Source organism: Cyrtonyx montezumae, unplaced genomic scaffold (genome assembly GCF_038088225.1).
Source record: "Cyrtonyx montezumae isolate F1298 unplaced genomic scaffold, pur_monq_1.0 scaffold_13, whole genome shotgun sequence".
NCBI classification, from domain to species: Eukaryota; Metazoa; Chordata; class Aves; order Galliformes; family Odontophoridae; genus Cyrtonyx; species Cyrtonyx montezumae.
The window spans coordinates 32953705-32973827 of record NW_027071859.1 but is presented as its reverse complement, the minus strand read 5'-3'; the positions used below and the strand labels follow the sequence as shown (position 1 = coordinate 32973827).

At 39.4% G+C, this 20123-nt stretch overlaps 2 protein-coding genes across 8 annotated transcripts in view; both read left to right on the top strand.

Annotated features, from left to right (window-relative positions):
• SYNCRIP (synaptotagmin binding cytoplasmic RNA interacting protein) overlaps window positions 1-3258 on the top strand; it is a 25185-nt gene extending 21927 nt beyond the window's left edge. For 2 of the 5 annotated variants that reach the window (XM_065730977.1, XM_065730975.1), the window contains exon 12: window positions 470-3258. In XM_065730977.1, the coding sequence (XP_065587049.1) occupies window positions 470-508 (39 nt within the window). In that variant the 3' untranslated portion in view covers window positions 509-3258. Of the gene's footprint in view, window positions 23-466 lie in introns of those variants that run through there. The other 3 variants (XM_065730976.1, XM_065730974.1, XM_065730978.1) reach the window with 2 other exon arrangements.
• A 12327-nt stretch (window positions 3259-15585) lies between these two features.
• SNX14 (sorting nexin 14) overlaps window positions 15586-20123 on the top strand; it is a 45829-nt gene continuing 41291 nt past the window's right edge. For 2 of the 3 annotated variants that reach the window (XM_065730970.1, XM_065730971.1), the window contains exons 1-4: window positions 15590-15740; window positions 15887-16007; window positions 17091-17167; window positions 17261-17339. In XM_065730970.1, coding sequence (XP_065587042.1) covers window positions 15601-15740; window positions 15887-16007; window positions 17091-17167; window positions 17261-17339 — 417 coding nt within the window. In that variant the 5' untranslated portion in view covers window positions 15590-15600. Of the gene's footprint in view, window positions 15741-15886; window positions 16008-17090; window positions 17168-17260; window positions 17340-20123 lie in introns of all 3 variants that reach the window. The other variant, XM_065730972.1, reaches the window with a different exon arrangement.

Genomic DNA, 20123 nt, shown 5'->3' with positions numbered 1-20123 from the left:
AAAAAAAAAAAAAAAAAAAAAAGTAAGGATTGCACCTGAACAAAGATGTGATCTTTTTTTGAAAGTTGTGCCTAAAGCAGTTAGGTTGAAATTCAAACTAGATCGCAAGTCACATTATACTTAGACTTGATTCAATTTTCAACATGTTTTCATGATGACTGTGACCACAAAGTTTTCTATTACTGTTTTCTGGGACTTTTCTATAATGTAAAGCTGTTTGTGACTTAGTGCTCAAAACCTTAGCTGGTGATACGAGGTTTAAAACTTAACTTTTTAAATAAAATCAGTTTGTGACAAAGTGGTAAAATGCACCTAGCAAAATTCCAAAGTTAGTGGCAATCAGAAGGCAAAATGTCCATCTAGTAGTTTTCTTTTAAAATAATTTTGCTAAGATTTTATGTTAACAAATGTACAGACCAGAGTTTAAAATGATTTATCTAATTGATTCCTTTTGTTACCTGGCTAGCAGGGAAAAGGGGTCGAGGCCGGTCCTGACCTGTTACAATGAAGACTGACTTGCTATGTGGGATTACACCAGAAGCTTGCAGTGGAGTAATGGTAAGGAAATGAAGCAACCTTAAGTATCTCAGCTGTATAGGAGCATATTCTGTTGCAAAAGACCTTCCTGCGAAGATCATGGATTCAAATATGGGACTTTTGAACTAATACTTGGACTTTGAAATGAATTTCTTTAACAGTTTTCTCTGCAGTGCAAGTTATTAAACTAAAGCTACTCTATTTCCCCAATGTGTTCAACAAATTCCTTAACGTCTAGCATGGTATCTTAATAAAGAATAAAGTTGTTCTTTAAAAAATCTGCTTTAAGTAGATTTTTCCCCCGAGTTTTCTTAGTTAAGGATTCCGAAAGTGGTATTCACAAATTCTTGCATTTAAATTGTTATTGCAGTGGTATAGATGAATACCATTGTTGGTATCCTTAAATTTTATTTCTGCTCATGAAGGTTAATCATGATTGTCTATATAGTAATCACTTATGAATTGTGTTCAGATACAGCAGTTTCAGGTGTAATCATCAGAGCTGGTTAGTCAGGCATTCCAGATAGTGGTTCTTTTCAGAACCTTTTTTAAAGGGTTGGTTAACTACCTCAGTAGCAGAGGATTGAACTATACCCTGTCTGTACTGTACATAGAAAATCTTTGTAGATAAAAGCAAGGCTTGTTTAATATGATATGAGGGTAAGATTATAATATACCAAATGTAACATTCTTAGTTGCCTTTAGTTCCAGAGGCTTTGTAAGAGTTCCTCATGACCATCATAACAGGCCTTGCTTTTGTCGTATTTTGTGGCTGAAAAAGCAGCCTTGCTTCTTCAGATATTGTAGTTATTTGGATGTATAATAGTTTAGCAAGATGTTACTTTTGTAAGACATCAGATGTTCAAAAAAGTGCATCAGCAACTTGTACTAAATACTGCAGTGTCCCTTTATAAAAGGTCAGACTAAAACTGACAACTGTACAGTGAAGCCTGACATTTGGATATTTTGAAGTTTTTTCATAAATCATAGAATAGTATATGGCTGTAGTTTAGCTTTTTAGGTAAAAGGTATGTTTTCATTAGTGCATTTCTTATTGCTGATCACTGTAAAAACATGTGGATCAGCTTTCCATTTCTCTTATGCAGATCATAATAACCTGTAGAGTAGAGTAGAGTACAATCATTTGTGCTACGTTTTTAATTTTCTGAAGCACCTTGATGACAGTGAGTGTTCAGTGGTGAAGCATCCTCTATTGAACCACCCTTAAAAAAAACAAAAGAAAACAAAAAAATAATAAAACAGAAAAAAAGTTAAAAAAAAAAAAACCAAACAACTTTGTCAAGTCCAATTTCGTATAGGTAAAGATAGATAAAATTATGACCTACATTGGACTTGGCATAAAAGAGCTTCCCTTAACCCCCTGCCCAAAGGGATACTGCAGTTATACTACATACCCATAGGCACCACAATGAAAATTGAAGCTTATACCTAATTAAGGTTTTATACACACCAGTTCCCCCCAGTAAATGCAAATTTTAACAAAATTAGACATGTCATATGTTGAAAATGCTCATGGCAAACAATCATTTTGCATTCCTGCAAATAAAATTGTTTTATACTGTAAGCTGGAGGCGAGTGTAACTTATTTTTGTAATAAAGTTTTTATTTTTTTTATGTGTCATTAATATAAATGTGTGTTAGTACAGAGATCTTCTGGTTTAAAAACTTAGAATCGCACACATTTCAGTATGTTTACTTGTATTTACATGATTTTTAGAATAGTGGTTGCCAATAGCCTGTATGTTTCACATTAATTTTTTTTTTTGTTATCTTAATAAACCATTTTAGTATGTTGTATGTCAATTACTGGGATAGCTGGGACATGAAGTGTAATTTAAAATTGTCAAGTATTCATTGGAATATGTAAATGTGCCTTGCCAGTTTTGAACTTAAAGACAAAGTAAGTGAGTGATGGTGAAATGAGCAGTCGATGCGTAAGAGACATTTGCTACTCCGGTTTCATATATTGCCCTTGCTAAAGAAGAGTAACCTTTTCCTCAGATTTGAGCATAAAAGTATGCAGTTGCATTAGCTTCTGAATTTTCAAATCTAGTGGTAGTATATTAGGCTTATGGAAAGTGGGTTTGCTAATTGTAGCCTTAAGTATAATTTTGAATTTCAATGTAATCCTTGGTGCTGGCATTCCCAGTGCCAAGGAGTTTAAATGCTCCCTTCAAAGAGGTTGCCATGCCTACTGGCACTTTTACTGTCATATGGTTTTATAAGGAACACTGTCAAGGTGTGGAAAGCAATTCTGAACTTGCTATAAAAAGGAAACACTGGGGGCTGTAGACGAGGGGACGTCCTCAGGTTTCTCAATGTTTAAACCTCTCCATTGCTGGAAAACTTCACAACACTTGTGGGATCACAAGTGGTAGTGACAGTTCTTACTGTGGAACTGCGTTGGGGGTGGTTGGGTAATATATTTATGGAATTGTAACCGTTGATGGAAATGAATGAAAACATTGCTATTAAGGCACTATACGTGTTGAAATTGAGGATGCTGTCCTCAATTTCATCTCTGATAAAAACGTGGGAAACTATTGCGAAAACTGCAAAATTGATGGGAAAGTGTTTGTTTTCAGTTGAATGCAAGCAATGGTGAGTGAGCAAAATCTCAAGATCTTGACAGTGTTCCCTCTAATTATGAACTCAAGCCATTATAACTTTTAAAATTAAATATGATTTGCACTGTTCTGATATTGGTGCAGTTTTTTAGCAAAACGTTAAGAAAACTAAATTGCATGTGGTGATTAATACGGTGAAAAACTAAAACCATTGTTATCATCCAATCTTAGATTTCAGTTGTGTAAAGAAAAAAACACTTAAGCATGGAAATACCAGAGAGAGTGGGCAAGTGCATATATACAACATTGGTTTAGTTGCACTGGGTGTTGGTAAGCGTGAAGAACACTTCTCTTAGATGGTGCTTTGGTGACAATCAGGAGTATAATGCACAGTTCTTTTTGTCATGTTAACAGCAGGTGTTGACCTAATGTCATGCCTCTGATTAATCTCATGGGAGGCTTTCTGTACTGCAGCACCTGGGAAGGTTTGAGCGTGAACTAGTTGTAGTTCCTACACTTGATCTGGAGTGCTTTCCAAAATTTGAAGCCTGGTTGAAGTTAGAAATTGGGAGCTGCTGCATGACACTTCTTGCTTATAAAATATACATTTTTTTAAAGTTATTTCTAACTTTTTTTTTATTGCATGAAAAGGTTTCATATAGGACATAGAGCTGCGTTTGTTCTGTTGTTTCGTTTTTGTGGAGGAAAATTGTTAGAACACAAGACTTAAGTTTGCTTTTACCATTCAGAGGAAAGCTGTTATTGTTGAACAGTTCTTAGGTAAATACTGTCCTTAAAAAGTTTATGGAATATTAATTCTGTTGTTGGTAGGATTGTGAGGATATGACAGTCTAAAATAAGTTCAGCCTCCTCTGAAATATAAGCTTGCTAACTTAATGTTTCATTGTACAAATGTTATATATATATATATATATATATATATATATATATATATATATATATATATATATATATATATATATATATATATATATATATATATATATATATAAGCCCTTTTTTGTGCCTTTGATAATTCTGTTTCCTAGCTGGCTACAATGGACTTGGCTCTCGGTGTAGGCAGACTGTTCTAATGAATTAACTGCCAGTGCTAGTGCGTGGCACCCCCAGGCTGGGACTAGGTACTTGAGCAGTCTGTGTACAGGAAACACAAGATTGTACTTTCTCGCTTGTTCTGCCAGATTTAAAGAAACAAACAACATGTAAGGAAGGGATGTCTTGCTGAAGATACTTTGATCCTTAATATAGATGTTGAGGGAAGGAGTAAATTAATTGTTACTTTACAGAAATGTAGTGCAAACAAGCATAAAGTTTCCTAAAAATTGGGGTTAAACTTTATGGGAAACTGATTCTCTTTACAGGATTCTGATCAGTCAACACTTCCAAGTGTTTCATTATACTTGTATTATAAAACGCACAGGAGGAAATATGATTTTTGTGGTCTTGTGTTGCCTTAATTATTACGATAGATCTGTTGAGAAGTACTAGGACTGGCTTGTTAACTTACTGGAGATGTGGAGAGAAGGATGTTTGTGTCATGTAATGATGTCTTTTCCTTGACAACATGTAACTGGTTAGATTTTTTTAATTACTGTTTTTTTTTTTATTTTAAATCTCCAAGCTTAATCTAAAATGGCCAGCTCTCAGGTTATTGCACAGCTGAACCAGCCTAGAAGCATTGGGTTATATTCATTATTTAAAGTTATCTCCTTGAAAGCTTGTTTAGACTGTCGGGCTTCCATGTACATTCTAGAAGCTTGAATCATCTGTGACAATCAGAAACCACGGCCATGGTAGGTAGGGAGGTAAATAGTCTAAATTTTGAGGAACTGAATTGCTCTCAGAAGATTTATTCTGCTTCAAAGCATGGTTTAATTCCTGAGTGTTTATTATACTGTCTGCTTCAAAGCCAACCCTTGTTTTCCTGACGGTCGTTTAGGTAAAGCCAGCTCTGTCAGAAATCTGGATTCCTTCTACTCTGAGACTGATGCATGTGTCTGATGAATGGAGATAGTTTGCTATCTCTGTGCAGTTAGTATGACAAAGAACACCTCTTCGCTTGGTTTGTCCACTGATGTAGAAGAAAAGACACTGAATTTATTACTTTTCCTTGTGCTAATGAAGCTATGAAGTGTGTTCATGGTATTGCTACCTGCCCAGTAGGATAGTGTAAGATGTTCAACTGCAGATCATAACGGTAAGTAAGTATAGACATTTGACTACTTAAATTCATTTCAGTACTTGAAATGCAACTTCCGTAGGCAAATTGACTCCTTATCTGTAGGGAGTGGGAATGTTACGTGGTGTTTGGTTTAGAGATTTCTTTGTGTCTACTTCAGTGGTAATTGAATGTTGAGTGTAAGCTGATAACTTAATGTTAAATACTTTAAACCTAAAAATCACCAAAAACGCTTCCTGTAGATCAAGTTTGTATTTCTTTTTTAAGCATAGCGACCTTAGCAGTTTAAAGGGACTCTTCAGGAGCACAGGCATTGGAAGAGCCAGGAGCTGAGTATGACAGGTGCTGAGCTGCTGACTCCCAGGAGTAGCATTTCCCATATTGTTCACTTTTTCTTTTTTAGACAGATGAAGAATGCGCCTGTGACCAACACTGGGTATTTAAAAACTTCTATTAAATCTAGCTAATTTGGGCTAAAAAGGTTTCCTTTGAGAGTTCAGCAAGGGCAGCTTAACTTCCTAGATCCCTCAGTAGTAGTAGTTTCACCAGAAGCATGTATGTAAAGTTGACTTTAGGACAGTTTCACTAGACTAATTTCATTCGCATTAACATACTTCTTTGAAAGTGTAGGTGGTTTACACTTCTTTTGAATTAAGATCTGCTCTGAAGAAAACCACAGCAAGGTACTTTTATAAGAAGCTGTCAGAATCTGCAAGAAATACGTTGCAGATTTCATGCTAACATGAGACTTGAATGAATATAAAGGGAAAAAAAAACTGTCATAACTTGTCTTGCTGTAAGCCTTAGATGGATATAAGCTTTGACAGTGAGTACAATGGAAGCTGGTTTTAGAATCCTGATAGCAATTCTCTGTGAGAACCTTCCTTCAGTTTAAATTAGGAAAGGCCTGGAAAGTCTTAAATCTATTGGACTTAAAGTATTCCGTGTATGGAGTTGCAAGTTGGTTTTGCTTATTCTGATCTTGCAGTGGGAATGAAGTAATTAGCAGTTCTTGGTGGCTTACTGATCTGATGGACCATTTAGATTGTCATGTTTCTGCACAAACAAAAAATCTCAATACTTTGTGTGGTGTTAGCGGATCAGTAAATCTCAGATTCAGAATTCTGTTTTCTGAGGTACTCAGTCTTTCCTAGGGTTGAAATGGATTTCTAATGGGAAGTACTGAGGCTTGTTTTTTTGTGTGATGCCAGTAGCTAAACTTTTACAGTTTGTTACCCTCACCGTAACAGTCTGCTTTCAGTGAATAATAAAGCGAGAGGAGAGTGCAGCTGAATTGTGAAGAAGCATTGCTGATGTTAAGCATTTCAGAAGTGAAGCCTTCCGGTTTGTAAATGCACTCTGAGGTGTACATGCCACTCAGCTACAAATTGCAGTGAAGTAAATCAGAGATCAGTCACATATCAGCAAGGTTAGTGCAGATTGCCCTCAATTGTGGCTTAGGCTGATGTGTCTGATTTGGTACCGAGTTATGCTGAAGAGCTTATGGCTTTCATCATTTTTTTTTTGTGCAGTTAGTCAAGTACAACTGCAGGTCGATGATCATCCACTCCTATTTTGTAGTCTTAGAAATAAAAGAGTAGTTATTAGGAATAACATTTTTAAAACATCTAAATTTCTGTGCCCCTTTCAGACAGCCTTCCTCGCCCCCTCACCCTGCTTGATGCAGTGATTGACAAAAGGGAGACTCCCCTCAGGGCAATCCCAAGGGGTGTATTTGTTTAGAATTTAGAGGGTTGACCTAGGAGTGGTAGAACCATGTATATTCATTCCTCCAGAAAACTCAATAAACCAGTCTTGCCTACTCCCTGAGAAATTTTCAGATCTTGTTACAGTGGAAGAAAGAAAATCCTCCATTTGTGGGCACAAGAATGTAATTTCTGTGTGCCTTGACCAAGGTGCTAGCAAGTATGTAATCTAGGGTTACAGGCAAAATAGCCAGGTAAATAACCTGGCAAACCACAAAGTAAAAGAACTTCATTTGACTGTGTTACAGCTTTGTGGAATCTTTCTTGCTATTAATCAGTCTGTCCTTTTCCTGTGAGTAGATATACTCTAAACCAGGCATCATCTAGCAGCCACAGCAAGATGTGAAGGGAATGTCAGGTGGTGGATCTTGCCCAGGTTCAAACACCAGTTCGAGAGCAGACGCAGGTTCCTTGGACTTCATGTGGAAAGGTAAGGAGATTCTGTTCCGGCTAGCGTGGCCGTCAGGGCATCTTCATCTTGGTAGAGGTTTCAGAAGAATGGCAAGAAGAGAGTAGGAATGCATTGAAGAGAGCTAGGGAGGTCTGAAGTACCTCTGTAAGAAAAGATGTTTCAAATATAGCAAAACAGAAAAACAAAATGAAGAAATAGTGTGCCTAACGCTATTTCAGATACCCTGCTCTGAGAGGTGAGTGCTACCCTGCAGCTGGTTATTGCAAACATGCTGTTTTGAAATGATGGACTTACAGCCACGGTGACAGAAAAGCAAGAGGCAGTCCTGAATACTTGATGTAGCTGTTACAGTGCCTGACTTGTTCTCATCTGTAGATGAGGAGTTAGTCCATTCTTTTTACTGTTATTAGTTTAATATGCTGCTCACTACTTTTAATAATCCCTTAAAAGGTAAGCAAAAGTGGAGGAATTCAAACTTCACAAGGCTTCATGAGGCCTCCGTGATGAGTGATGTTTAGGGAACGTTGTGCTCGCAGTGAAGCCTGCACATGGAGTCTTCATTTGCATGCCTTAACCCAGGGCATACAGTGACTGAGAATAGGTGTTCTGCCTGGAAGACCACTCAGTAGCCCCTTTAGAGAGCTCAGACTGAGGATGAACCTGAGGAGTTCCCAAATACAACACCAAGTTCTTGCACAGGTTTGCATTTTTTTTCCTTTTTTATTTTTATTTTTTCTTGGAGAGGTGTCCAGTACAAGCCCAGCATCCTCTGAGAGAGAAGTGACAAAGTATTTCTTGGGACTAGGTCAGGACACTGTTAAAGATTCAGCAGCACAGGTAACCCATGTATGTGTATTCTGCACTACGGATGGTCTTTTATGTGCTTAGAATGAAGATATCTGCAGCAATCAGTACGAGCTTGAAAGCAGGCATCTGCAGTATTGCCTGCAAGAAGGCTGCTAGACTTTAGTCTGAAGATGTTCATTTTTAAGTTACAGCAGAGGTTTACATTTTTTCTATACCAGAAAATAAACTGTCAGGTGCAAAAGCCTGTACGGGGTGATAAAGCAGTTGGAAATGGCAAATATATTCCATCTTACCTTATTCCAAGCTTCATTTTGTCAGGATTCTCTCTCCTTACTGAGGTGAAAGAGGATGATGAGTAGATGAAGCTTTGCGTATCTTGAGTTCTCATGGCGACACACAGAAGCATTTGTTTCATAGGCAGCCTTCAGTGGGGAAAAGTTGTCATTTTCTCTGCAGGTGAGTAGCCCCTTTTGAAGACTCAATGGGAGATGGGAACGTTCCTGACTGTAGAAGGAATGGGAAATGAAGCATCCAGTGGAGACAGGTATGCGTGTTGTAAGTTTTTGGTGACAGGCTGCTTTGAATTAAAATACCTTGTGCCACGTGCAGCCATGTCTCCTTGTGACAAGAACTGCTCCTTCAGATAATCTGTGACCGTGTTCCCTTCTTTGTGCTGGCTTTTTCCTGTGTGCATCGGGGAAGAAGAGGGGAGTGTCAGTACTGTACAGCTAGCTTGACTTTTTGAGACTTAATGACGAACTAAAAGTAAAAAAAAAAAAAGCCACAATGGTGTTGGGCAGCAGGCACCAACACACAAAAAGTGTGTTGGTGCCTGCTGCTGTGGTCCAGCAGAATCCTCAGGGAGACTTTCTAGAATTAAGACCAAGTGGTACACCAGTTTCCTGAACATAACTTATCCTAGAAGTACACTCAGTGTAGGCTATACACCGCAGAGTGGTGGTAGCTTGGTACTTAATTGTAGTTCTACCATGTCCAATGTGGTGGATGGTAACGATCAGTGGAGTTTACTACTGTGCCTAAACAAATAATGCTCTTATGGTCCCAATACAGGCCCCTAGGAACCTGTATGATATTATAGCATCCCTTCCCCATTTTGACACCTTGGTTCTGAAGCATAATCTACTTTCTCAATGAAAAAAACTGTTCCTTGTATCTGAAACACTGAACCCAACATCAGGTTTATCTAAGGCCTGCCACTTCTTTGTAATGTTAAGAGATATCTTAAATGCATCTGTTGAAACTTCAAATCTCAGTCGTTATAATTCTTGAAGGGAAGAAAGTACCAGAAACAAACTGTACACTTGAAACTCTGGAGATAAGAGTAAATACTCGCAGCTCCTTAAAGGGAAGGAAATGTAATTCCTTGCAGTCTGATAAGAAAGATGGTAAGATGATTTTCATATTAACATTCTCATTGCTAATATATACTTAGAAATATTTATGTATCTGTAAAAGAGGAAGCTTCATGCCTACCTTGCATTTAAAGCAGTTTCTTCTATACTTCAGTGCAATAACACAGATAAGCCAGGTAGCTTATGTAGTAGAAAATCAGTCACAAATAAGCAGCTGATTTAGAAAGTTTCAGAACGCTACTGAATGACGGTATTCCCTCATTCAGTCTCAGATCCTGTTAGCTCCAGTGCCTTTCCCAGCTAGAATACTAGTTACCTAAAATAAAAAGCAAAACTTTCAATAGTAGAGCAGAGTCTGTTCTAGTTGAAATGCTTGGTTGGTCTGAATTCATTTCTTCAAATGAAATTACCAGCTTTTAAGAAACTGATAATCAACTCCTTCAGCTAGTCATATATTCAGCCATGGAAGACCTTTAGCTAGCACTTCCCAGTAATTCTGATATGTTGATTTTATAACTTGTCCTGCTTTCATACAGCTCAGAGCTCTCTTGTCTGCTAAGTATGCATTCTCCTTCCCAAAAGGAACACTTTAGGGAAGACCACCACACACCTGTTCTTTGTGGCTCACAAAGGAGACCTACCAAGGTATGTCTGCTAACAGACCTGTGGAGGGATCATCGTCTTCAGAAGCACTAGAAGTGAAGTGGTGCATGCCATAGTACCACTGGTCTGTTAAATATACCAGTACTTTGGGGAACAAATGGTTTGGCATACCTTCAGGAACTTGGCAGCAGCTGTCTGATGAGGGCAGCATCGATCAGCTGTCAGCTGTAGAGGAGCCTGGCTTTGCAGAACCTGCAGAACTTCAAAAAGCTTCAAAACTCGTCCTTGTGTATGAGAAGTAAGGCTGTCTTCAGGCTTATACTGTCATCTCGTGCATCAGTCTGTTAGCATTAAAGAGAAGGCTTTTGTCACACCCCATTTTCTTGCCAGGAAAACTTAACATTTATGTCCCATTGTTTTGTTTTTGTTTTTTGTTTTTATCTCTATCCAATCTAAAAATGCCTTATTTTTTTTTTTTGCAGTACTGCATATAAATGAAGGAAGAACACCCAATGCATTGCATATATCCTCAGTCAACAAATGGGAATCAAAACAACCTTGGCTATACAGCTAGTGCTAACAATTTCTGTAGTGGTTAATGAAAGACTCAGCTGAAGCACAAATAATTTTTTTTTGAGGGTGATAATTAATGTTGTTTAGCTCTTAGCATGCACTGCTCCTTAAATGCTTCATGTTCTCAGAGAAACCGGTTGCTCCAACTAAAAATATCACTCAGGAATGCTGACCTAACAAAAACACTTCAGGCATCTGCTGTTGTACCTACAGAAGCTAAAGCAGTGGACTTCAGGGTACCAGCCTGCTTGTTGCCATTTAAAAAGAAAATCTTACTTCTCTATAAAGGGTTTACATGATCAATATTAGGAGGCATGACAGTTTTTATCGGTAGAAAGCCTTCTCTGATGCAAGCTAACAATCTTCAGCTACAGTGAAGCTTTTTTCCACTTAGCAAGTCCTGTATGTTAATAGAACTGAGCTATGTGAAGACTGGAGGTTGAAGTAATTTTTTCACTGTTTGAATAGGAAGTAGAAAATAAAAAAAAAAGCCAACCCAAAAGCTCGAGCTGTGTACAAATGAGGGAAAAAAAATAATGATTTGTCATTTAAAATAAAAAATATACACTTAAGTTTATCAAGGAGGGGCAGAAAACCCCAAACAAACAATTGAGGAACTAAGGCACTTATACAACTAATAAAAATTCTGTAAGTTTTGTTGAATATTTTTTTTGCCTGTTGCAGAAGTACTAAAATGCTCTCATGAAGAAAAATTAATGATGTGAATTAAAAATATCAAATCAATAAATTTTCTAAAGGATGGCTCACTGAGGAGGTCAGATTAATTTTATACAATGATAAGCAGCAATTGCGCTAAGAAAGAAATGATTTTTTTCACCATCTCTGTATAAAATCACAAAATCACAGAATTGTTGGGGTTGGAAGGGACCTCTAGAGATCATCTAGTAGTTCTTGAGCCATTCAGAGTTAAGTGGTGGAACGCCTTTCTGTGTGACTTTTGGATGTTTATGATCGTGGTAGTTCAAAAACCAACCTGAAACTCAGGAAAAAACTTCCTTTTCAGGATATGCCCAGGATGCAAATCAAAGAATGTTCTGGGGAAAGTATTATATTCTTGCTATGCTTTTATAACTGTTTTGTAGGTATCCCCTGTTGGCCATCGTAAGCAGGATGCTCACCTGGATGAACATCAGCTGACTTAACACACCTGTTCTATGTATCTGTCAAGTATCTGCTGTGAAAAAACTTGCACTGCACTTTGAATCCTATAGGTCTCATCTTCCTTATGAGGGGCACAGGTGCTACAGCTCTTTGCAGTGTTTACCAGAAACGTAAATCAGTGTTTGAGTACTTTCTTGACACTTTTTAATTGAGCAGAATTGAGAGAATGTGGCTCAGGTTCCTCCTCCAGTGTGTGAATTTTGCTCATTAAGCACCAGACTATCAGTGCAGTCAATCTGAGGATGTGACATACTTTGTGAAAATAGCTATCTTCCCAGGGCAGGATTTTCTTTATTCCCCATTGTAAACAGATTAATTACATTCAGATTGAGCTCTTAAGCATGTGCTATAACATTCTTCTAATGATTTGGATTAGTACAGCTCTTCTGCAGTTTTTTTCTTGCAAATTCTCAAATTCAGCCACCAAAATGAAAGAATTCTTCAATATTAGGTTAAATTCAGTATCTAAAAGGTTTATCTCTTGCTCTTGCACTACGAAAACTAGTGATCATACATTTGCCAAACATTACGACAAACATTTCTCCCAAGTATTTATCTGGTGTCTCCTCTGTATGTCTAATGCCTCTCTTTACACATACTCTCTTTTGTTTTGCCTATATTTCTTCCTTTATTTCTTGTGGTCTGTAAATTGTTGCTTTCTGCAGCCATCGTGCAACTTTCCACTCTGTATCCTTGTTTCAATGTTCCATGGACTACCATTTGTCACAGGATAGATTACTTTTACCTCTCATATCGTAAATCCCTCAATAATTTCAAGACAAATTGTGCAGACCGTTGACCTTCTGAGAGGTATGTCACCTATCCTCCTTAGCACGTTTTTCCTTTCCTTACGCCGTTTTGTTCTCCCCAAGCGGCTCTCCTTCCTTGTTCTTCTAAAAGACAACTCGTGGGATTTTACCCACTAATCTAAAGCCTCTGTTGCTGTGTCCAGAGGTTACCTTGGGTCCTGGGTTATCCCTATCCAATTTAATTTTGTAGTATTGTGGAGCAACTCGTGGTTGGAGAATGTGTTGGTTCAGGAAGAAAAAGTAAGAGCCCAGACTCATGGCTGGCAGCTCACGTTCACACAACTGACAAGCACAGGGTCTGTACAGGTGTTGCAGGGAGCCGACCCTCAAAGGCTGTAAATCTCATTATTAGCAGTCTTTAACTTAATAACAGAAAAATGCATATGACTGCATATGTAACAGTAGAACTAACTTTGCCTAAATGCTAATAATTGTCTGAATTCATGAGCTGAAGCAGTAACTGTTGGTGGATGTTCTTAAGTTTTAACCTGAAAAGTTGAATTGCTTACTAATACTTAATTTCATCAGGATCTGAGTCTTTGTTCACTTCTTTCTTTTTGCTGAATATTTTCCTGAAATGTATTTCAGAGAAAGCTTTCTGCTGGACAGTTAAAAATGAAATGTGAATCCTTCAACTTATGGAAAGGATCCACAAAAAATTATGAGGGACTTGTGGGGAATGACGTATAAAGGAAAACTAATTCCTGACCAGTTACATATGAAGGAGTGCATGATGCAAGTTAGCCTCAGCAGCCTTGTCCTCGAGAAAAGGTTGAAAAGGAGACATTATAGAAGACAAAAACAAAACCTGAAGGGCAAAACCAGACTGTTTGCAAAGTAAATTCAATGCAATCTGCCTATGTGAATCTATTCTTTAGCTTGCTGCCTAAAGAAACAAATAAGATTAAGCTAAAAGCCCAAAACGACAAAAACCCAACCTCATTTTCTTAAACACAGTTTCAGTCCACTGCCTAACATTTTTCTGCCAATGACCATTGCTTTGTCTTTTAAACTGTGGGGAAAATCTCAGCTAATAAGTTGTTGGGTTTTTTTTTGTTTGTTTTAAGCTAGAATATGCAATCTTTGGTTGCTCTTTCTAATTCTTAAAAATGCAGAACTGACTCTATAGTAAGACCTTTTCTTTTAATATATAGTATTTAAAATAGCTTTTTGGCATCACCCAGTGCTGTCCAGTTACCGTGACAGCCCATCTCCATGTTTTCCCTTTGAGTTCTCCAGTTAAACAGAAAAATTCCATTTTTGAAAAGATGGGCATGCTATAGCTGATAAATGGACAAAGCTCTAATTTCTCACATAATGCTCAACAGAATTTTGGGAAGAAAGATTGGTTTTGTTAATGTTTCTCTTCTGCCCTTACACACTTTTCTGGAGAATAACTCATCGATGTCTTTCAGTGTGGCAGAAGTCACAGAGGTGCAAGCTGCAGTGGGTGGCTGTGGTGCTAGTGTGGCTGCACTGCAGTGGAGGAGGATGGGGTACAGAAGGTTGTGGCAGCATATGGCTAGGAGGGCAAAACTGAATTGAGGGAAATCAAGGGGCTTCTCAGATCAGTGAGGTACAACTACTGCCAAATAGGATTGTGGCCATTTTATGCGAAATAAACATACATTGAAACTATTCTAAACAAACTTGAGTACAGAACTCAAGCAGAATCTGACTTCTGTTCCTGGCTGCTGCTGGTTTGCTTTAGGAGTCAATTCTGTGTCCCAGGCACACGATGCTGGTCATGGCAGTCTCTATTAAATATTGTGTTACGCATCTTAAAAAGTTGTTCCTTATTGAAAGCATTAAAAAAGGAATAAAAATCCCAGGAAATTCAACTGAGGATCAAGCAAGAAAGTCTTCTGAGTTAAATTAATTTCCTCTGATGAGGCTGTATGGAGCCTTGCTATAAAAGTGCACCTTATTTGTGTGTTGATTATTTATTTATTTCGCCTAATAGAAAACATGTGGCCTGACGTGAAATAATACTGTGCAGGCGCTCTTAAGGAAATCCAATCCTAGCCTGGGCTTGTGCCAGGCTCTCTGAGAAAGGTCAACATGCTGAAGTCAAACTGCAGCGTTTCGCCTGATGCGGAGGTCAAGGGAAGTGCTGCATAAAATGACAAACATCTGAGCGATGTGTCTGAAAGCTATTTTCAGCTTTCGTTTTCTAGACGTTGACTCGTGTTCCCAGTAATGGTTTTTCTTTCACAGAGAGCTACAGGCTTTTACTGCGGATTTGTGAACACCGCTCATCTCAGCAGTGCTTTTGCACGTGTCCTTTGCTCAAATATGCCTGTATAGGGTGCACACCTTATAAAAGGAAACACCAGCTTCTTAAGATAACTCGGGAATAAGAGCAGGTGCTTGTGATCGATGAGGCTTTCTTTTGTTTGCAGCCAGAAGCCCTTGTCGGTGTGATTTCTGAGCAGCTGCCGAAGCTCTCGTTATGTTTCATGAGCTGTAGCAGCAACGCTGCTGACGAAAGCATTCAGGCAGTGCGGGATCTGAGGGCTGTTATTAACGTGAAGATGGCTCTAAGCCTTCCCCACCACCAATAAAGCACGTTCAAGGCTTTGTGACTTTAAGGGAGAATGTAGGGCGGGGCGGGAAGCGCAGGTCCCACCTCTCCCCGCCGCCAACAAGATGGCGGCCGTGGCGCCACCCCACCCCGCCCTCGTCACGTGGTGCTGGCGGCGGAAGCGGCGCGGCTTTCCCCGCTGGCTGGGGGCCGGCTCGGCGGCGCCATGGGCTGGCTGCGGGCGGCCGGCGAGCGTTTGCGGCAGCGGGTGCGGGGCGCCGAGGCGCTGCGGGAGACCTGCCGGCAGTACCCGCTGTTCTGCTGCCTGCTGCTGGGGCTGGCCGCCGCCACGCTGCTCCTCAACCGGTAGCCCGGCCGGGGGGGAGGGGCACGGCGGCGGTGGGCGTGTGGCGGCTGTTCCTGAGCGCGCTGCAGCCTGCCTGTGCCGCACGACCGTGGGGACGGAGCGCGGACATGAAAGAGTAAGGGCTTCTTTCGGCCTTGTTTGTCAGGTACCTTCACGTCCTGATGATCTTCTGGTCGTTTGTGGCCGGCGTCGTCACCTTCTACTGCTCGCTGGGACCGGACTCCCTGCTGCCCAACATCCTGTACTCTATCAAATACAAGCCCAAGGTGAGTGCTGCTCCAGTGCTCTCTTCGCGTTTGGTGGCAGTGTACGTGTGTTCGTGTACAGCTCTCCTTTTAAGTATTAGACATCAGTGCCACTTATGAATACGTACAGACGGATCTCATGGAACGTATGTAGTGGTTAAGGCCTCAGGTTCCTCGTGTGCTTATGCATAATTTTGTCAAATCTGCGAGTACATAGGTACTGAATGAAACTTGTTTCTAGGAGCATCCCTGGATGTGGCTTTTTAACCCTCACTTTATTTTTCACCTGGTGTTTCATTATGAAGTAGCTTAGAAAGTACTTAATTGCACATCGTTCTATGAAGTTGTTTCTTTTCAAAAATGCCGTTCCTTTTGGAAGCCAAAGTTTGACTGCAGCTTTGTTGGTTGTAGTCAAACTTATTTAAGTCATGCAAAATATCAAGGTAAAAAGCGTTCCTAAAGGACAGGAGGGGACAGGCTCTTCAGTAGGGTCTGTGATGACAGAATAAGGGGGAATCGCTTCAAACTCTTAAGAGGGTAGATTTAGGTTAGATATAAGGAAAAAGTCTTTTACAGTGATGGTGGTGAGGCACTGGAGCAGGTTGCCTCGTGTTGTGGTTGATGCCCCGTCCCTGGAGACTTTCAAGGTGAGGCTGGATCAGGCTCTGGGCAACCTGATCTAGTGTGTGGTGTCCCTGTTCGTTGCAGGGGAGTCGCACTAGATGGCCCTCAGATGTTCTTTCCAATGCTATGGGTTCTATGGTTCTATTCTGTGAAATCCCTGTTCTCTGTCTTCAGGGATATCATAGAAGACAAGAAGAGAAGCAATTTGTACAGGCCATCTGATGTATGGGGAGGTAGCAGGTGATGTGGGAGGGCCTCTGTTGCCTTAAACTTTGTTTAAGGGAAGGAAGTGCTTTTTCTGTTCAATGTTTTTTCATATTGTGCCTTGTTAACTTGTTTTCTTGCTGGGAAATAGCTTTGTTTTTCTGCTGTTCAGTTCTCTTTAATTGTGTACCATAATAAGAAATTTACTAATGTATCAGTGTATTATGAGAGTCATCATTTCAAAGAATGTAAACTTTTCCAAATACTTTCTCTTAGCAATTGGAATTGCCGGAGTTATTTCCCCATGGTCACAGTTGTGCTGTGTGTGGCAAAGTCAAATGCAAGAGGCACAGGTAAATTAAAGAAGTGGCACTGGCTCACGTTCTGCACGTGTCAGTGGGAGAACTGCAGTATTATTGCATGAACTTTTCTATGCTCTGCTACAGACCTGCTTTACTCCTGGAAAACTATCAACCGTGGTTGGATCTGAAAGTGCCTTCCAAGGTCGATGCGTCCCTGTCGGAGGTAATGGCTGTTTCATTTCTTTAGTTCCACGCAGCTCAGTGACTTTTTAAATTACACATTCCTTAGGCCTGATACTTCTGACTTGGTAAATGAGTCAGATGTACTTACTGTGTATGTTTACTTTTCATTTAAGAATCAAATCAGAAGAATAAATGATGTGTACAGAGAGGCAAGATGGCTTATTTGTTAACAGAAAAATGACTGAACAGAACTCGAGACATATGTGTATACTGGGAAGTATAGGAGAAAGATGAGGTATAAATAAGTGACACAAAAACATCTGATTTCAGTGGATTTTCAGCCTGCTTGTTTGGTTGAAGTAGTGGCAAGTTAAGAGATGACTTCTCCAGTTACAAAAATTCTGTGATTATGTTAAATGTGATTTTTGCTATTTAAAATCATCAGGCAAGCTTTAACACAACTGATCTAAAAAAGGATATACTGGATTTACTCAAAAAAAGGATAGCATAATTGCATCTTTCTTATTGGACTGTAAGTCAGGGATTTTGTTTTGTTCTTTTCTCTTTGCAAAATATATGAGGAGCTATTTTGCTTTAGGATCATTTATTCCACTTTGTCATTACATCATGTGACTCTTCTGTACTGGTTAAAGGGTCTTCCCACGCTGTATTCCTTTCTCATCATCCCCTGTGCTGGAGATGCTGCACTTAATGTGGGACTGGAACTGGATACCTGCTCTGGGTTGGAAGGAGAGACTGCTCGTGTTTTCTTTTGTGGGTTAGTCACGTGTTGGGGGAAGCAGATACAGTGAGAAGTGAATTAAGACTAATGAGATTCCAAAGCAGTGTGGAGCTCAGCCTGCCTCTGAAAAAGCAGATTCTTCAATAAGTTAAAATTGCTGTGGTTTTGGTTTTTTAATTATTCTAGGTTAGTATTTCTAGTTCTTCTTTTGCAGTTTGAAAAAATGTAGTAGTGTTCTGATTTCCAAATGTTTTCAGTTTGAATCAGTTGTATCAGGCATAGATTTTCCAATGCCTACAGAATAATGTAATTCAAACTTTGAATCAGAAGAAATCCAAGTTCTTGTCACAAATAGTAATTTCTCACCTTAGAACGTGATGACGGTTTATCCTGTTTTGTAGTTTCTTAATCTTCTGCACCCTTGCCTTGCTTATCTAGCCACTGTGATCTTTAGAACAATAAGAGAAACCTGTGCTTGGACTTTCTCCCTTCATTCATGGTTATTTTTACAGTTGAGCTCTGAACTGTCTCAGCCATGCATCCATCAGTATTTGATCATTTGGGCTGTATCCTGTACAAAGAATACTGCGTTGACACTGTCAGTGTAGTTTTGTTTGCAGTTTTTGTTAGTTTCCCAGTGTTTCCTTTCTTTTTGAATTAGGATATTATTTCTGTTGGTCAGCTAAATGAAGCTGTCACAGATTGCCTACAGGAGAATCCAGTTGTATTATTCAGTTAATGAGCTCGTCTCTTCTTAGAAAAGGATATTTGCGAGTCAGAGCTACAGGAAGCTGCTCAATTGCTCTTGTTCAGCATCATTAAAGAAACGGGCTAATGGATCAGGGTGCTGTCTGTTGATTTTTTTTTAATGTTTAGTGTCTCAGATTTTTGCTCATAGTGTAGGATCAAATTTTTTCTCTCTTTCTTTTGGACAAGTGAATGGCATACTGCCTGCCAGCCCAGAACAACTGTACCTGCCCTGCAGCCTGTGTGCTTTCAGATTAGGAATTGCTTGTTCTCCCCTCAGGAAATGGCCCCTACTGTCTAGTTGTACAGACTTTTAGGGGTTTTTATATTGTGTCTGTAGTTTATTTACCCAGTCCTTGCTACTATCCAACCCAATTTGGCTTGTTAATTCTAGTTTGTCCTTCTGGCAAGTGGAGTCAGTAGTGTGGCAGTCCACAGAAAGCTCATCTCAGCAGCTAGAAGTTGATTAGCTGCAGTGTTGTAGTACTTACTTGCTAGAAATTATTTTCATTCCTTTTTTTTCTTTTTTTTGCCTCCTCAACTGCTACTTGTGGTACATCTGGTTGTGCATTCCTGATCTCTTCCCAATTGAAAATTTCACATATGCTGGAGGAGGACCATGCATTTTGTGAATTACTTGAAAAATAGGTAGGCTTTTAGTGAAATGACTCATCTTTCAATTTAGAGCTGGAGAATAATAGGTTATTGAAAAGGAAATTGCTTGTTGTTAACTGGTGTTCTTTGAGATATCCTGTCTCCCTGAGCAATACTTTTGGTGTTGCTGGACTGAAAGTGGATACATGTCATGCTTTACAAGAATGTAGCGAATGGAGCATCATACTTAACTGCTTCTGCTGTGCACTTAGCAAATGTGTGAATAGGGATTACTTCCTATATATCCAGAAGCAAGACTTTTTTTTTGGGCAGGTCATACAGATAACTTGAATTCTAATAAGATATGTCTTGACCTCTTGACCTCAGGATTACAGACATTTGGACTTCAGGTGTATTTTGGATTAGTTGTCTGTCTGCATGGCTTTATCCAACAGGTAGTCGTTAGTACAGAGCCCTTGCTTACAATATGACTCTGCAGGTAAGAGGTACCAAAAGGAGCACTGACAAGTCGTGAAATGGTTCAGGTGGAAGTTAATGGAGTGAATCTCAAGAAGGTAGTGTGGGCCATCTCATCTTGCACCTTCCTGCCCTCCTTGCTGGTTTAATAACCACAGGGATTTTTTTTAACAGAACTTGCATGTTTGGCTGAGCTAATTAGAGCTGTTAGAAACAATTCTAGTAGCGTGCAGGCTAAGAGAGCATCAGTAAGATGTGTTAGCA